The following is a 13,607-nucleotide window of genomic DNA, read 5'->3' as shown; positions in this document are numbered from 1 at the left end:
ACCCCGTCCCTGTGAAAAACAAAAAACAAAAAAAACCTTAGCACCCCTGTTTGAGAACCATAGTAATTACACCTTTGCAGCATTTATCAGGTGGGTCTCAAATTCGAGAAAGACATAGAGGCAAGGAGTGCCTAGGAGGAGGTCAGAGGTACCAGTGTGGAGCAGACGGAGGAGGGGCGAGGAGAGAGGGGAGCCGTCCAGAGAAGTGCACCCACGCCCGTGCCCTTCCAGACGCATGAGCGGGCACGCACGCGCGCACACGCACACGCTCTCTTTGCTTCCCTTTGGAAAAATAGGGGAAGGCACGAATGCCGGAAGAGAACTTAAAAATACTGTTAAATTGCGTATGGAGGGCAGGGGGGGAGGATGGTATCACTTCTGGAAGCTTCCTGATGCTTTTCCCCAAAACTCCTCTTTCTCTTGAGGAACGCTTGTGGCCCCACATCAAACCAGCATTAGCCCTGCCAGGATTGAGAGAGGTTTAAAAGACATGGTACTTTAGACAGCAGCCCAAGTCTTGGTGGAAGAAAGGAAGTGCAGGTCGCCGCACCCCTGCTTCCGCAGGGGGGCTGTCCTGCCCCTCCTCCCCAGTCCTCTGAGTGCTACATAGGGCCAGCAGCCTCTGTCTCTGCTGTTGACAAGGGACAGGTTTACCGGGCTTGGCAACCTTCTTCCCCTTCCCCACCCTGCCAAATTTAAGTCCTAAACCTGATACGTGAAAGGAAAGGGAATCTAAGTGTGAATACCTTTCTTTTCTTTTTTTAAGTTTATTTATTTATTTTGGAGAGACAAAGCGTGAGCAAGGTAGGGGCAGAGAGAGAGGGAGAGAGAATCCCCAGCAGTGCGGAGCCCGATTCAGGGCTTGAACTCGCAAACTGTGAGAGCATCACCTGGGCCAGAAGCAAGAGTAGGATGCTTAACCGACTGAGTCACCCAGGTGCCCCTTAAGTGTGAACACCTTTCAAGCACATTTCAAATTATGCTGAACTCGGCCCTCAGTCCCTGTTTTCGGTCCCATCAACAGGCAGCATGTTTGATAAAACTAACACATAGAAATTCCTCGTTGCTTGTTCCATAGATCAGAACTGATGCTTCTATTTCCTCTTGAAAATAGCACGTTCACAATAAAAATACTGGGGAGGGGGGTTTGCAGTGCCTTTTACATATGATAAGCCTAAACGTGCTTTAATATTAGAATCTTATTCCTCATCTTACTGAAAATTCCTCATCTTGGCTCTTGACTCAAACCAAAGCTCAGCGCTCAGCACCCAGCATGGTTCTATCTATGCTCAAAGGTCCTGCTGGAAGTGTTCTTAGCACGGGCCTTGAGAAGCCCTCATCCATTCTTAAATTCAATGCCGATTAATAACAGATGCCTTCGTTTTCCCTGTCGGGTTGAGAACTCATTGAAGGGTAGGTCAGAATAAGACAGATGAGATGAATAGTGCCAGCTTTGTTTCTGATGAGACACTGAGGCTGAGAATGTGGCCGAGGTGAACCCCAGCCCGGGTTTCCTAACGCTGAAATCCAGAACCCAGAGTTTAACTCGCCATGCCTGCCACAGACCACCCCACATGGGCTGGGTCTCCTCCGGGGGCCTTAGCACATGGCCCAGTGCAGAGAAGGGCACAGGACCTTTGCAGGCAGGGATGGCCCAAAGGGAAAAGTGGAGAGGGCGAGCTGAGCAGGGGCAGTTCTTTCCCCAGAGTCACCTCTTTGCTTCCGCTGGAGGGGAGTGAGAGAGCGGCCACAGAGAGAGGTCCCTCTGTGCAGCTTCGTCCATAAGGAAGGAAGGACGGGAACTGGGGTGGTGTCCAGTCGAATGTAGCACCTGAGCAGAGAAAGAGGATAAAACATAGGCAATTAATTTCAAGTCAATTTCGTGGCTCAGCTTGCTTGCGAACAAAGACAGCGTGTGTGACCGATGACTTATCGATTGCTACGTAACAACGATCTCAAAATGAAGGCCTTGAAACAATGCCACTTATTTTGTTCACGGATCTGCTACTCAGGCAGGGCTTGGGGGAGAGCTTATTCTCTTGTCTGCTGCTTGCAGGGTTCCTGGGGCGGCTCAGCCGGGACCAGCAAATCTGCTTTCAAGATGGTTTACTCACAGGGTTGGCAAGCCAGTGTGGCTGACAGCTCAGACGGGCTGTGGGTCGGGGCCCCTGGTTCCTCTCCATGCGAGCCTCTTCATGGGCTGCTTGGACTTCCTTACAACGTGGAGGCGAGGTTCCAGAAATGAGCATCCTGACAGAGCAAGGTGGACGTGCATGGCGTTTTTGTGACCTGACTCAGAATTCACACCGGTTACTTCTGCGGCAGGATACTAGTCAAGGCAGTCAGTCATAAAGGCCTGTCCGGGGGTGCCTGGGTGACTCAGTCCCTTAAGCATCCGACTTAGGCTCAGGTCATGATCTCGCGGTCCTTGTGTTCGAGCCCCGCATTGGGCTCTGTGCTGACAGCTCGGAGCCTGGAGACTGCTTTGGATTCTGTGCCCCGCTCCCCACTCCCCCGCTCACGCTCTGCTCTCTCTTGTCTCTCAAAAATGAATAAACATTAAAAAAAATTTTTTTTAATAAAGTCCTGTCCAGATTTGAGGGGAGGGACCACAGTGGGAACAGTCCTCCATGAATGAGTGGCAAGGTTCTTGAAGAGTAATGTTTAGCAAGAAATTTGATGGCCATCTCTGCTGAACACAGTCTGCTACGACACTAACTCTCCTGTTGAGAATTCGCCTTTCATGTGAAAGATAAAATTAAATCCAGAAGGAAACATCCCCCCAACGCCAGAGACCAAAGCTACCATAAGAGATGTAAGTCAAATCCTTTTATAATGTATAGTATAGAGTATTTCTTTTCATAATGATTAAGTGTTATCATTTGAGAAGATTCATTGTCAAGGAGACCATGCCTGGGATAACTAGCAATTGGCCAGAACAAGAAGAGGCAGGATGCAGAAGGAATAAATAGTTCCTCTTTAGCTAGAGAGCAACCATTCGCTAAACTAGAAGTTGCCTTAAAGATACATTAAAAGTGAAAGTTAAACCCAGCTCTTGTCAAAGGTGAACACCACGGGAGTCAGGACAGACAGAGCCTGAGAGTGACTGTAAGCACGTTCTTTGAGGTCAGACATGCCTGAGTTTGAATCCCGGCTCTGCCATTGACTTCCTCGGTGATGTCAGTTTCCTCCTGCATAACCCAGAGAGGATGACGCCCACAGTACAGAGCTGTGGTCATAATTAAATATCCAATTTGCGTGAAGGACTTAGAGACGCATCTGGCATTTAACGACGGCACGGTAAACAGTTGCCGTGTATAAAGCGGATGGCGAGTTTCCGTGACACCTCCCGTGTCCTACCACGGCCGGCACGCTGAAAACGGAGTAAATACCTGCCCTTACTTGGTTTTCTGCTTAGCCGAAAAACTAAAGCTTACACACGTTAAACAATAGGAGGCAAATGTGTGAGTGCGTACTGGACATGGCAGAAGCGTGTCAAAAGCGTGTCACGACCCAGTAACATGTTTTTGGAGCATTTACATATACCTGAAGCCGCATCTGTCACTACGGCCACCACTGCAGCAGCTTGGAACGTAAAACGTCACCAGATGAAACAACTAACGTATAATAGAAAAGGTGCTATAACTAGGCGTTATACACAAGTGATTCACACGATCTCAGAAAGAAAAAAGAGAGAGAGATGTCATTTCAAAAGCAACGTGAGGTCTTCCTTCTTGTGGGAACACAAGTGTGGAAAAGGGTGGGGAGACAGGAAAAAGGAGAGAAACTTACCAGTGGGGGTGGGGAGTGGTAAAGAGAACAAGGATCAGTTAATTTTGAGGGTCGGGATTTAGCACACCCCTCTGCCCTTCATGGGACTCCGCATGTCACCATCCACCCCTCTTGCTGCTTACAACAGTGACTGGACTGAATAAAAACTCTTTGCAATTATTCATTTCTTAATTCTCGAACTGTCTGGCCATGTGACCAGGTTGGTTCATCACACTGAAAACGGGAAATTATTTTGGGCAGCCTCACTGACCACAACATCACCCTAAATAATCATTAAATAATCATGTCATGCATCTGAGGAGGGCTTTAAAGTATCTGACAAATATTTCCTTATTTTGTAGCGTGGTGATGTGATGGTTATTCCCATTTCGCAGATGAGGAAAACTGGGGCGTAGAATGTTATATATCTCTCAGCGTCACATCGCTGGCCCAGGATGAGGTGACGTCTCCAAACGTTGCGTTAGGAAGCTTACTCCGGCAGTGGACGTTAGTTCCTGCGGTGGGGTCATCAGCTGAGAGCATTCGGGTGGGAAGTGGTGAACCGTGGATGCAGGCATTGTAAGCAGGGTAGCAAGGGAACGTATGGAGAAATGTTTCAGAGCAGGTGTTGAATAATGCCCTGTGATGGCTTAACTACCATGGATGGAAGGCAGAGAAGCTTCGAAGGTGACCAACTCTACAGATTTGGCACCTAGGAGATAGAACCTCCCCGAGAAATGTGATAGCTGGAGAGGGCACATAGATTGACAGGGAACATAAATAATTCTACTCTGGATATGTGAGTTTGGAGAAGACTAGAAGACTTTTGCAGAGATGTCCCTAAGGCCAGAGAGGTGCAGGTGTGAGACCAGGCTGGGGACATAGCATCTCATAGAGACAGAAAGTGGGAGCTCATGATGTTCCAGAGAGAGAATCTTTCAGAGATGAATGGAAGCCACGTGAGGAATAGAGCAAACCCTAGTCTCGTGCCTGCTAGACCCTGCAGTCTTTTGAAAGCCTCTGGGACAGGGGTCCCATCTCTTTGGCAGAGCTCAGGTAAGGACTTGTGCAAGGAGGCACTCAAGTCACAGGAGGGTTTCCCTTTCCTGCCATCTCGAGAGTTTTCTTACCAGGAATCTGAACGGTCTCAGCTCTGCTGTAATATATGCAAATATAGCACTGTAACATCTCCCTGCCTTGAACGCATCTCATTATGCTGATTTTTAGACACTGTGCATAATCACACTGATTATTTTAGAGAGAATCCAAGAAGGAGCCAACTCCTGACCCATAAGCCAAAGGGGGCAGCATGATGGAGAACTTCCAGGGGTACTGGGACCAGCGGTCACCAACACACATCTCTGTGAGTGTGACAGAACTGTGTCACCACATCCCCCAGGTGCCCCCCCCACCCCCCGCAGACAGGGATGTGACCTTCTCCCTCCTGAGAACAGGAGGCAGCCTGTGGACACCTCCATGTCCTCCAGACCTGCAGGAATCAGGACCTTGTCATCAACCTGTCTCCATCCACTCAGAAAAAGAGGCGACAGAATTTGACATTTATTTCGAACAGTGGCCACGCCTACATCACTTCCAAAGGCCTGAATGACAGTTTCACTTTTGGCCACGTGCTGGAGTCTGCACGTGCTCGGCTGGGAATTCATTTCAACAGGGGTAGGTGGAAAACCCCGCGTGATGTACTTTCTGGAAGCTTTTGGCTCCGGCCTCCTTTCTGCTCACAGGGGAAAGGACAGTTTGAATACAGACTTGAGGATTGGGAGTGTGATGGGTGACCCTCTGCTTGTCCTTTCAAAGAAACACTGTGGCCGTGCTCAGTGCGGTGTGGCAGGACAGACCCACCCCGAGTGGCCAGGGCCCCACGGGCTCCTTGTCCCCCACCAAGCCCAGTTGGTCACCATGCAGGGTGACAGCATTGACGTCAGCCCTGGTGGTAGAGGAATTAGCTGAAGCCCAAAGGGAAAGAGAAGCCAAAAAAAGAAGAATTCAATCCAGCAACACCAAAGCTATTTCTTTTCTATTTTGTGGGCTCTTAGCAGCTGTTGAGCTTTGCTGGTTTTTGATAGTAAGAAAGTTTCCAAATATAGAACAGTGAAATGTCAGAGTTAATGGGACCACAGCAATAAAGTCTCTCTACCACCAAGTAGTCTGACTCTGTTAGCTCCACGTGCTCAACATAAAGCTGCCCCGCCTGGAGCAGGGCCCTGGGCTTTCCTGTTCCATCCCGAGTGTACCCCCGGCACATCTGGCCTAAAAGGAAAGCACTCAGGTTGGAACTGGTAAACACCCTGCAACTAGACGTATCTTTACAGCAGTGTTCTTTATGCAAGCCAGGGCAAACAAGGGACTTAATTAAAAGGCTTCCTTCATTATATACATTGTACTACGATACAAATATAAATAGAGGGGCGCCTGGGTGGCTCAGTCGGTTGAGCGTCCGACTTCGGCTCAGGTCATGATCTCGCGGTCCGGGAGTTCGAGCCCTGCATTGGGCTCTGGGCTGACAGCTCAGAGCCTGGAGCCTGTTTCGGCTTCTGTGTCTCCCTCTCTCTCTGCCCCTCCCCCGCTCATGCTCTGTCTCTCTCTCTCAAAAATAATAAACATCAAAAAAACTGTAATATGAATATAAATACATATAAAGCTAGCAACTAGCTTCTGGCCAACAAGTAAGGAAAGGGGCAGGGTGTCTGGTCAGCCCCTTGGCTGGGGACCTGCCACCACCCCTTCCCCCGCCGGCCTCACAGTCTCCACGCTTTTGCTGGGTGACAGCAAATTCTGTCCCATCATCCTGAGACTGCCATCGCCTCTCCCTGCATCGCAAGCGACAGGGCGACGCGCGGGACTCCAGCAGCCATTGGTGTCCCTCCAAGAAGTGCCACTCCTCCAGACCTGAGAATTTGCAAGACATCCTGGATGCAAACAAAGAACGGCCTTATTTGTGTACTCGTTCCTTTCTCCTTCTCTTGTCGGAGGGCGTCTCTCATACAGAATTTGCAGAGCATCCCCAGAGGAAGGAGAGCGTTTCGGAAAGCTTGGGTCCAGCGAAGTCATCGCCCGCCGTTTGCGGTGGCACCCGGAGGGGCTTGCTGTCCCCCCAGAAAACAAAGATGAGAGAGAAGACCACAGATTAATTCGAGCTGCTGGGGGGGCGGCTCCCGAGCTGATAAGTCCTGGCTGCTTTCCCGCTATGCATCCAGCGTCCCTCCCTCCTGCCCTCTCCCTGCACCGTTCTCACTTTCCGATGAAAAATTAGCATGCAGGAGGGAGGCAGGGAGGAGGCACGCTGGGTGCATGCCCGCGCCCTGGCGGGACCACAGCCTCCAGCCCGCCACGTGAACCCCCAGAACGGTGGCTGCCCTTTCACACCGAGAAGCACCAGGGGATGCTGGCTACCAAAGGAGATGTCGCTCAGAATAGGCAGGGTCGCATCCTCATACCAGTAAGCTATTTTTTTTTTTTAAGTTTATTTATTTCTTTTGAGAGAGACAGAGATGGCACAAGCGGGGGAGGGGCAGAGAGAAAGGGAGAGAGAGAATCCCAAGCAGGCTCAGAGCCCGCTGCGGGACTGGAACCCACGAAGCCGGGGAGATCGCGACCTGAGCGGATGCCCCAGCCAACCAGGAGCCCCGCGGTCAACTCTTGTTTTCAACAAGCAGCGCCGCTAAGCTGTCAGCATTTCGAGAAGCCCTGCTCCGAGATGCCACCCGCCAGGTCTGCCCACCCCTGGCCCGGAGCCTCGCAGGCAACTTTTACACCGGGAGCCACGTCATGGAGATTCCTGTCCTGCGCGTGCGCGTGCGGTTCTTCTGCCCCGGGGGTTTTGGTTACAATGACAAAATACCTCAGAGGAGGGTGGAGCACCATTGAATAAGCATCGACGCATATACACCACAGCTGTAGGTGTGAGCGTTCTCACGACTTCAGAGCGGGTTGCCACGCGGTTCCCGTAATGCCAACAATCCCGGCTGCAGGGAGACAAAGCCAAGCATGAATGAGGGCGGCAAGTTTCTCTTTCCTGCTTCTGCTCCTGTTTGTGTCACTGTCCCCTCCTGATTCCACACCGGTCCACCTCCGCTCCCTTCTGCCAGAGATTTCACACCCGCTGACGCAATTCTCCGCTCCCTGCAATGTCACCAAATCTAGACTCGAAAAGATAGAGTCTTTATGAGCCCAATTCCTATGGTTCTGGCCAGTTCTGTCACTCTCGGCTCCTGCCAGTCCCCCGGGGAAATCCTGGAGCTGAACCACTCCATTTTTGTGAGCTATTCCTCTCCCTCACCCAGGAAAGCCTCTGCTCTCCACACCAGGATGTCAAAGGCAGCCCAGCGAAGACTTCTCTGACCCTTAACAGAAAGAGAACACGCTTAGCAGCATGTGGCTATATTAGTTTGCCAAGGTTGCCACGGAAACACGAGCTGAGGGGCTTCAAAAAAGGTATTGGGGTTCCTGGGCGGCTCGGCGGTTAAGCTTCCTACTCCGGCTCCGGCCATGATCTCGAGGCTGGCTCGTGAGTTCGAGCCCCGTGTCGGGCTCTCTGCTGTCAGTGTGAGCCCGATTCAGATCTTCCCTGCCCTCTCTCCCTCTCTCTCTCTCAGAAATGAGTAAACATTTTAAACAATGTACTGACTCAAGTTCTGGAGTTACAAGTTCGGGACCAAGGTGTCAGCAGGGCCTCCCTCTCTCTGAAGGCGCTAGGGAAGGACCTGTCCCAGGAGCCTCTCCCGGCTTCTGGTAGCTCCTGGGCTGTGGTGAGGGCCTGCGTCCCAACTTCCCCTTTTTGTAAGGACACCAGTCATCCTGGATTAGGGATCTACTCTAATGGCTTCATTTTAACTTAATCATCTCCGAGAACCCCGTAAGGTCATTGTCACAGGTACCAGGGATTAGGACTTAGACGTCTTTGCCGGGGGGGTGGGGGGGGGGGGACACAATTCACCCCATAACAATAGCAGACTCTGAACGTTCACGTCCTTCCTTCCCAGCATCACTTAGAAGAGCTTTGACACTTGTTACATGAGTAGTGCTCCTCACCCCTTTATGCCAGCGCCCAGATTTTAAGCCTGTGCCTCGTAAGCATTTGCTGTTTTCACCGTGGGTGCTCACCAAGATGTACCCAGCGGCACATACACAGTACCCCGGCCCCGAAACTGACCGTACTTGCTCCGGCCGGCCGGAAGGGACACTTCCCACTACAGATTGGGGATGACAGGCAAGGCTTCTGGACTGGGTGGTATCGGCCTCTCATCCTGGAGGGAGGGCAGGTTTTAGGAAGCTCGCAAAGAGAGGTGAGCCTAAGGCCAGAGAAAAGTAGCTGCTTTGGTCGTCCGGACACAAAAGTGAACAAACCTTTTCTAAAATGTTACAGAGAAAGGAAGAGAGTTTTATTTGAGCCCAAGTTAGGACAGCTGCCCAGAATGCACAGGCTTTACAAAGAAGAGAGTGCTCTGAGGAAGGAACATTTGGGGACAGGGTTAGGTATGCTTTTTACAGAAAGAGTTACAAACCATCACAACAAAGGGCACTCCAGACAGGTACAGACTTTATCTTATGTTTTTAGTCTTTGCAAGGCTGTACGACTTTAATCTTCTGGGAACCAGGGAGGGGGTTTTTTTGTTCTTCTTATGTTTGGAATGCTCTTTTTTTGGTGTTTTGGGTTGTGTCGTTGTTTTGTTTTGCCTTTTATTTTTTTCAGGTTATTTATTTATTTTGAGAGACAGCGAGAGAGCACAGCTGGGGAGGGACAGAGATAAGGAGACACCGAATCTCCAGCAGGCTCTGCACCATCCGCACAGAACCCCACGTGGGGCTTGAACTCACATACTGTGAGATCATGACCTGAGCTGAGATCAAGAGTCAGATGCTTAACCGACTGTACCACCCAGGTGCCCCTGTTGTTGTTGTTGTTGTTGTTGTTTAACGAAGCTGACTTAAGATGTGTGTGCAGGGCAGAAATACAGCCCATGCTTTAGAGGTTTTGCCGAGTCATGTTGACCTTGGTAAATGTTAAAGTATAGCTTCCCTGAGGGTCACCTGGGTGGCTCAGTCGGTTGAGCATCCCACTTCAGCTCAGGTCATGATCTCGCCGTTCATGAGTTCAAGTCCCACATCAGGCTCCGTGCTGACAGCTCGGAGCCTGGAGCCTGCTTCAGATTCTATGTTCTCTCTCTCTCTCTCTCTACCCACCCCCCCCCCACCCCACACATGCTCTCTCTCTGTCTCAAAAATAAATAAACATTAAAAAAAAAATTTTTTTTTTAAATATAGCTTCCCTGGGAGCCCAGGGACAAGCGTGAAAGTTGAATATTTCCTTTATCAGTAGGAGCGAGGATGCGGCAGTTTGTTTTTAGATTTTTCCCCATCGTGAAGGATGGGAAGTGAAGGTTGGGATGTCAGGAGAAGATGATGAGTGTGTCAACAGTTAAATTGAGAAGTTAAAGCATGCAGATGGAGACCGCCTGGAGGTCTTCTACTTGTCATTTATACCCACGTCAATCGTCGCCTCTACTGGGAAGCCTTTCAGTGTTACTTTCTCCTTACAGTTTGGCACCTCAGTCCGTGACATATTTTGCCACGCTAGTGCTTACCATGGTATCTTCTGGTACTTCCTGTATCTGCATGCGGCCGCAGGGCTGCGCTCTTGTGCCTGTAGCCTTATCACCAGCAATAGGCTAGCCCATGGGGAATGCTCAGTAAATACCTCCTGAGATAAAACAAAAGCAGGAAGCCAGTCAGCTTAACAGCCATCTGACTATAAGATGAGCCAGTCAAGAAGACAGACTCATAACTTGGAGGGACCTCGGCAGCCATCGAACCCCATCCCCCAGTAACCACCGCAAATCCCAGACAAGTGGTGATCCCGCCTTATTCCCTCCTGGGGCGGCACTGGCCATAAGAAGTATGCGGCTGGAGGAGACCTTGGAGACTGTGCTGTCCAGAAGGTGAACGAGTGAAGCTGTTGGCTCAAGGTCACTCAGCAATTAGCAACAATGATGTGAGACAGAAGAAACTGAGAACTCGCTACCAGACCTACTATGTCATCACCACGGTCCTGTGGGTTGTGGCTACGACCGTGTTGAAGTTTACAGTTGAGCGTGCTGAGGCTCCAAGAGGGTGAGTGGCCCACTCGGGGTTGTCTGGTTATAGGTGGTAGAACAGGGACACAATGACAGGGTGATCTCACTCCATTTTCCAACGCCCCCCCGCCATTCTTGGATAAGACCCAGGTTTCCTGAGACACTGTGACACTGTCTTCTTCCTTGCAGAACGAAACTTGCCGAAGAATCTGCTCCGAGCTCCCTTCCGCTTTATCACCTCCGCTTTTCTTGCTTTTCAGGAGAGAAGTATGAGCTCCATGCAGGGACTGAGTCCACCCCAAGTGTCGTCGTGCACGTGTGTGACAGTGACATAGAGGAAGAAGAGGATCCAAAGACTTCCCCAAAGCCAAAAATCATCCAAACCCGGCGTCCTGGCCTGCCACCCTCCGTGTCCAACTGAGCTCACCGCTCCGCCTCAACGATAATATCTGTCTCCTCTTTATCATGCTTTTTTTCCCTCTGTTGTTTGTCGAAAAAAAAAATAATTGCCTTTCAATCCCTGGGTGTTTGGTTGTTTGAGATTCCTTCCTTGTAATCAAGCCTCTCGGACAAAAGGGCTAGGAAAAGGTGATATGTTTCCTGATCATATCATACCCATCAAGCATAATCCATTATTTAGAAGGTTCTAGAAAAAAAAAAGTAGTATTTTCTTATTAAAGAATCAGCACAGCCTATATCTTCACTCTCTCTTGTTGATCCAAGCCAGAGACATCAGTAACAAATAGCACCTGTGTTGTTTGTGATCTGTCTCAGTCCCAGTCCTGACGTGCGTGCGTTGTTTCTTCCTGGCCACTTAAGTAGGACCATAAGTAAACTTGACTTTGACTGCATGAGATATCCCTATCTGGTCTCACTCAGTCCTCTGCATCCCGACATTCCCAGGACATGCATGATCACCAGCATTTATTTTCATGATTCGAGGATATACTATAACTCACAGATTGTCAGCATCCAGCCATGTCCTATCTAGATTAGAAAACTTACTAGCATCCTCCAGCTCAAAAAGTCTGGGTATATCCACTATTTTGAGTCAGTACTTCATAGCTCTGTTAAAATTCCTGGAGGCAGCACTGAGCTTGGCCCCAAAGATATTCCTCAGTAGATTTTGAACACCACTTCCGTATAGAACTTTCCCAGCCTCGCTGGGGAGGCTTGTCCAGGGTGATAGAGACCGATTTCAGACAAACCTATTTATTATAAAAGTTTCATGGTGTCTGAATGATTGTTTTTTTCTCTTTGTATATTTGTACAAATGTTTCAGCTGTGCTTTTAAAATCTGGATGTTTTTTATTTAGTGACTGTTCAGCCATTAGCTGCTTACAAACATGATACGTGCATTGCTTATGAATGCATTCATATACTAATACAGATAATCTGATAATATTACACTCTATTATGGATAATGCTGAATTTTGAAAGGGCACAAAACTTCTCATGCCAATATATAAATGATTAGCCAACATCTTTGGTATCGAGAACACTTGTTTTTAAATAAAGGCAAGGCGCAAGTGTCCGTTGTAGACAATTTGGATGAAGCTAAATCGCCAGAACGTAGCAGCCACTGAGCATTTGAAAAAGGAAAGGATAGTAGATAAACGTATACCAATCCTACTCATGCAATGGCCATGTTGCTCAAAAACATTTGTTTTCGTCACATGTGATATTTCTATTTCTGTAGCCCGAAGTGCATTACAGAAGATACACCTATAAAACCATTACCTTCTGCTATATGTGCAAGGCCTCATCTACTCCTGTACACTTAACGAATTACTTTAGATGCAAACGCCAGTTACAATGGAAATACTTTCATTACCCAAGCCTCAGAGAAACACACAAGAACAAGAACATAGCCAACCTATGGAAGGATTGTTGTGGTTTTTGACTAAGGTGTATGTAAGTTTCATCAGAAACTTAAAACAGACTGATCACTCAGAAATTAAAGTCCGTTCTACTGTGAATATAGCAATATAGTACTAGACACAGTACAGGTGAAACTGAGGACAGCATTGCTTGTAAAACCCTGAGTTGCCATACGAAAAATGAAGGCTCCTTTCAAAAATAAAATCTGAGGAGTGTATAATAAGCAAATGCTTTGACTTTCCTTTGCTGTGGAGGTTTTTGGTTTTTCCTTAACGAATCGAAGATTAGACTTAGGAGTGGAGAAATGCTGCCCTCTAGTGGAAGAAATATTTTCTGAGCTCCTGAGACTACCGGAGAGCTGCAGCAGTCGGCCATTTTGTCCTGAATCTCTTAGTCCTCTGAGGGTCATTTGACTTTCTAAACTATTCAGAATTTTCAGAATGCAAGTTCTAAGGAGAGCTGGCTGAGAAAAATATTTGGAGATAATTTTTGACGTGTTTTAGAGCAGGTACCATCAGTCATTTGCAGCCAAATTTAGTGAAAGTTAAAATGACCATTCTGTGTTACACAAAATAAAAACACAGTGGAGCGTATGACCGAACTGGTTACTCTTGGTGACATTTATTGCAAAGTTTCGATGTTAATCTGTCTCAGGTCAAGTACTTCTTTCATTAGGCTGGGTTTGGGGAGGGGGGAGGAGGAACTTTTCCCAGGAGATCAGTAAGAAACTGGAAGGACTCCTGGAAGGGTTTCAGCAGAGCCTCCTGCACTGTGAAAGTCAGAATTGCCTCAGCATTTCCATGACGCACATTATGCAAATCTCTTTATCACTATTTTAAGTTTGAAAAGTTTAAATATGGAGGG

General features: G+C 48.7%; 1 protein-coding gene across 4 annotated transcripts in view; it reads left to right on the top strand.

The window, feature by feature from the left end:
• The window catches only part of RCAN2 (regulator of calcineurin 2), a 279,972-nt gene extending 266,628 nt beyond the window's left edge, over window positions 1-13,344 (top strand). For all 4 annotated transcript variants that reach the window (XM_047860057.1, XM_047860056.1, XM_047860058.1 and 1 more), the window contains one exon: window positions 11,123-13,344. In XM_047860057.1, coding sequence (XP_047716013.1) covers window positions 11,123-11,283 — 161 coding nt within the window. In that variant the 3' untranslated portion in view covers window positions 11,284-13,344. The remainder of the gene's footprint in view (window positions 1-11,122) is intronic.
• Window positions 13,345-13,607: the final 263 nt, after the last annotated feature.

Source organism: Prionailurus viverrinus, chromosome B2 (genome assembly GCF_022837055.1).
Source record: "Prionailurus viverrinus isolate Anna chromosome B2, UM_Priviv_1.0, whole genome shotgun sequence".
In the NCBI taxonomy this organism is placed as follows: Eukaryota; Metazoa; Chordata; class Mammalia; order Carnivora; family Felidae; genus Prionailurus; species Prionailurus viverrinus.
Note: the sequence above shows the minus strand (reverse complement) of the source record. Positions and strands in the feature narration are given on the sequence as shown.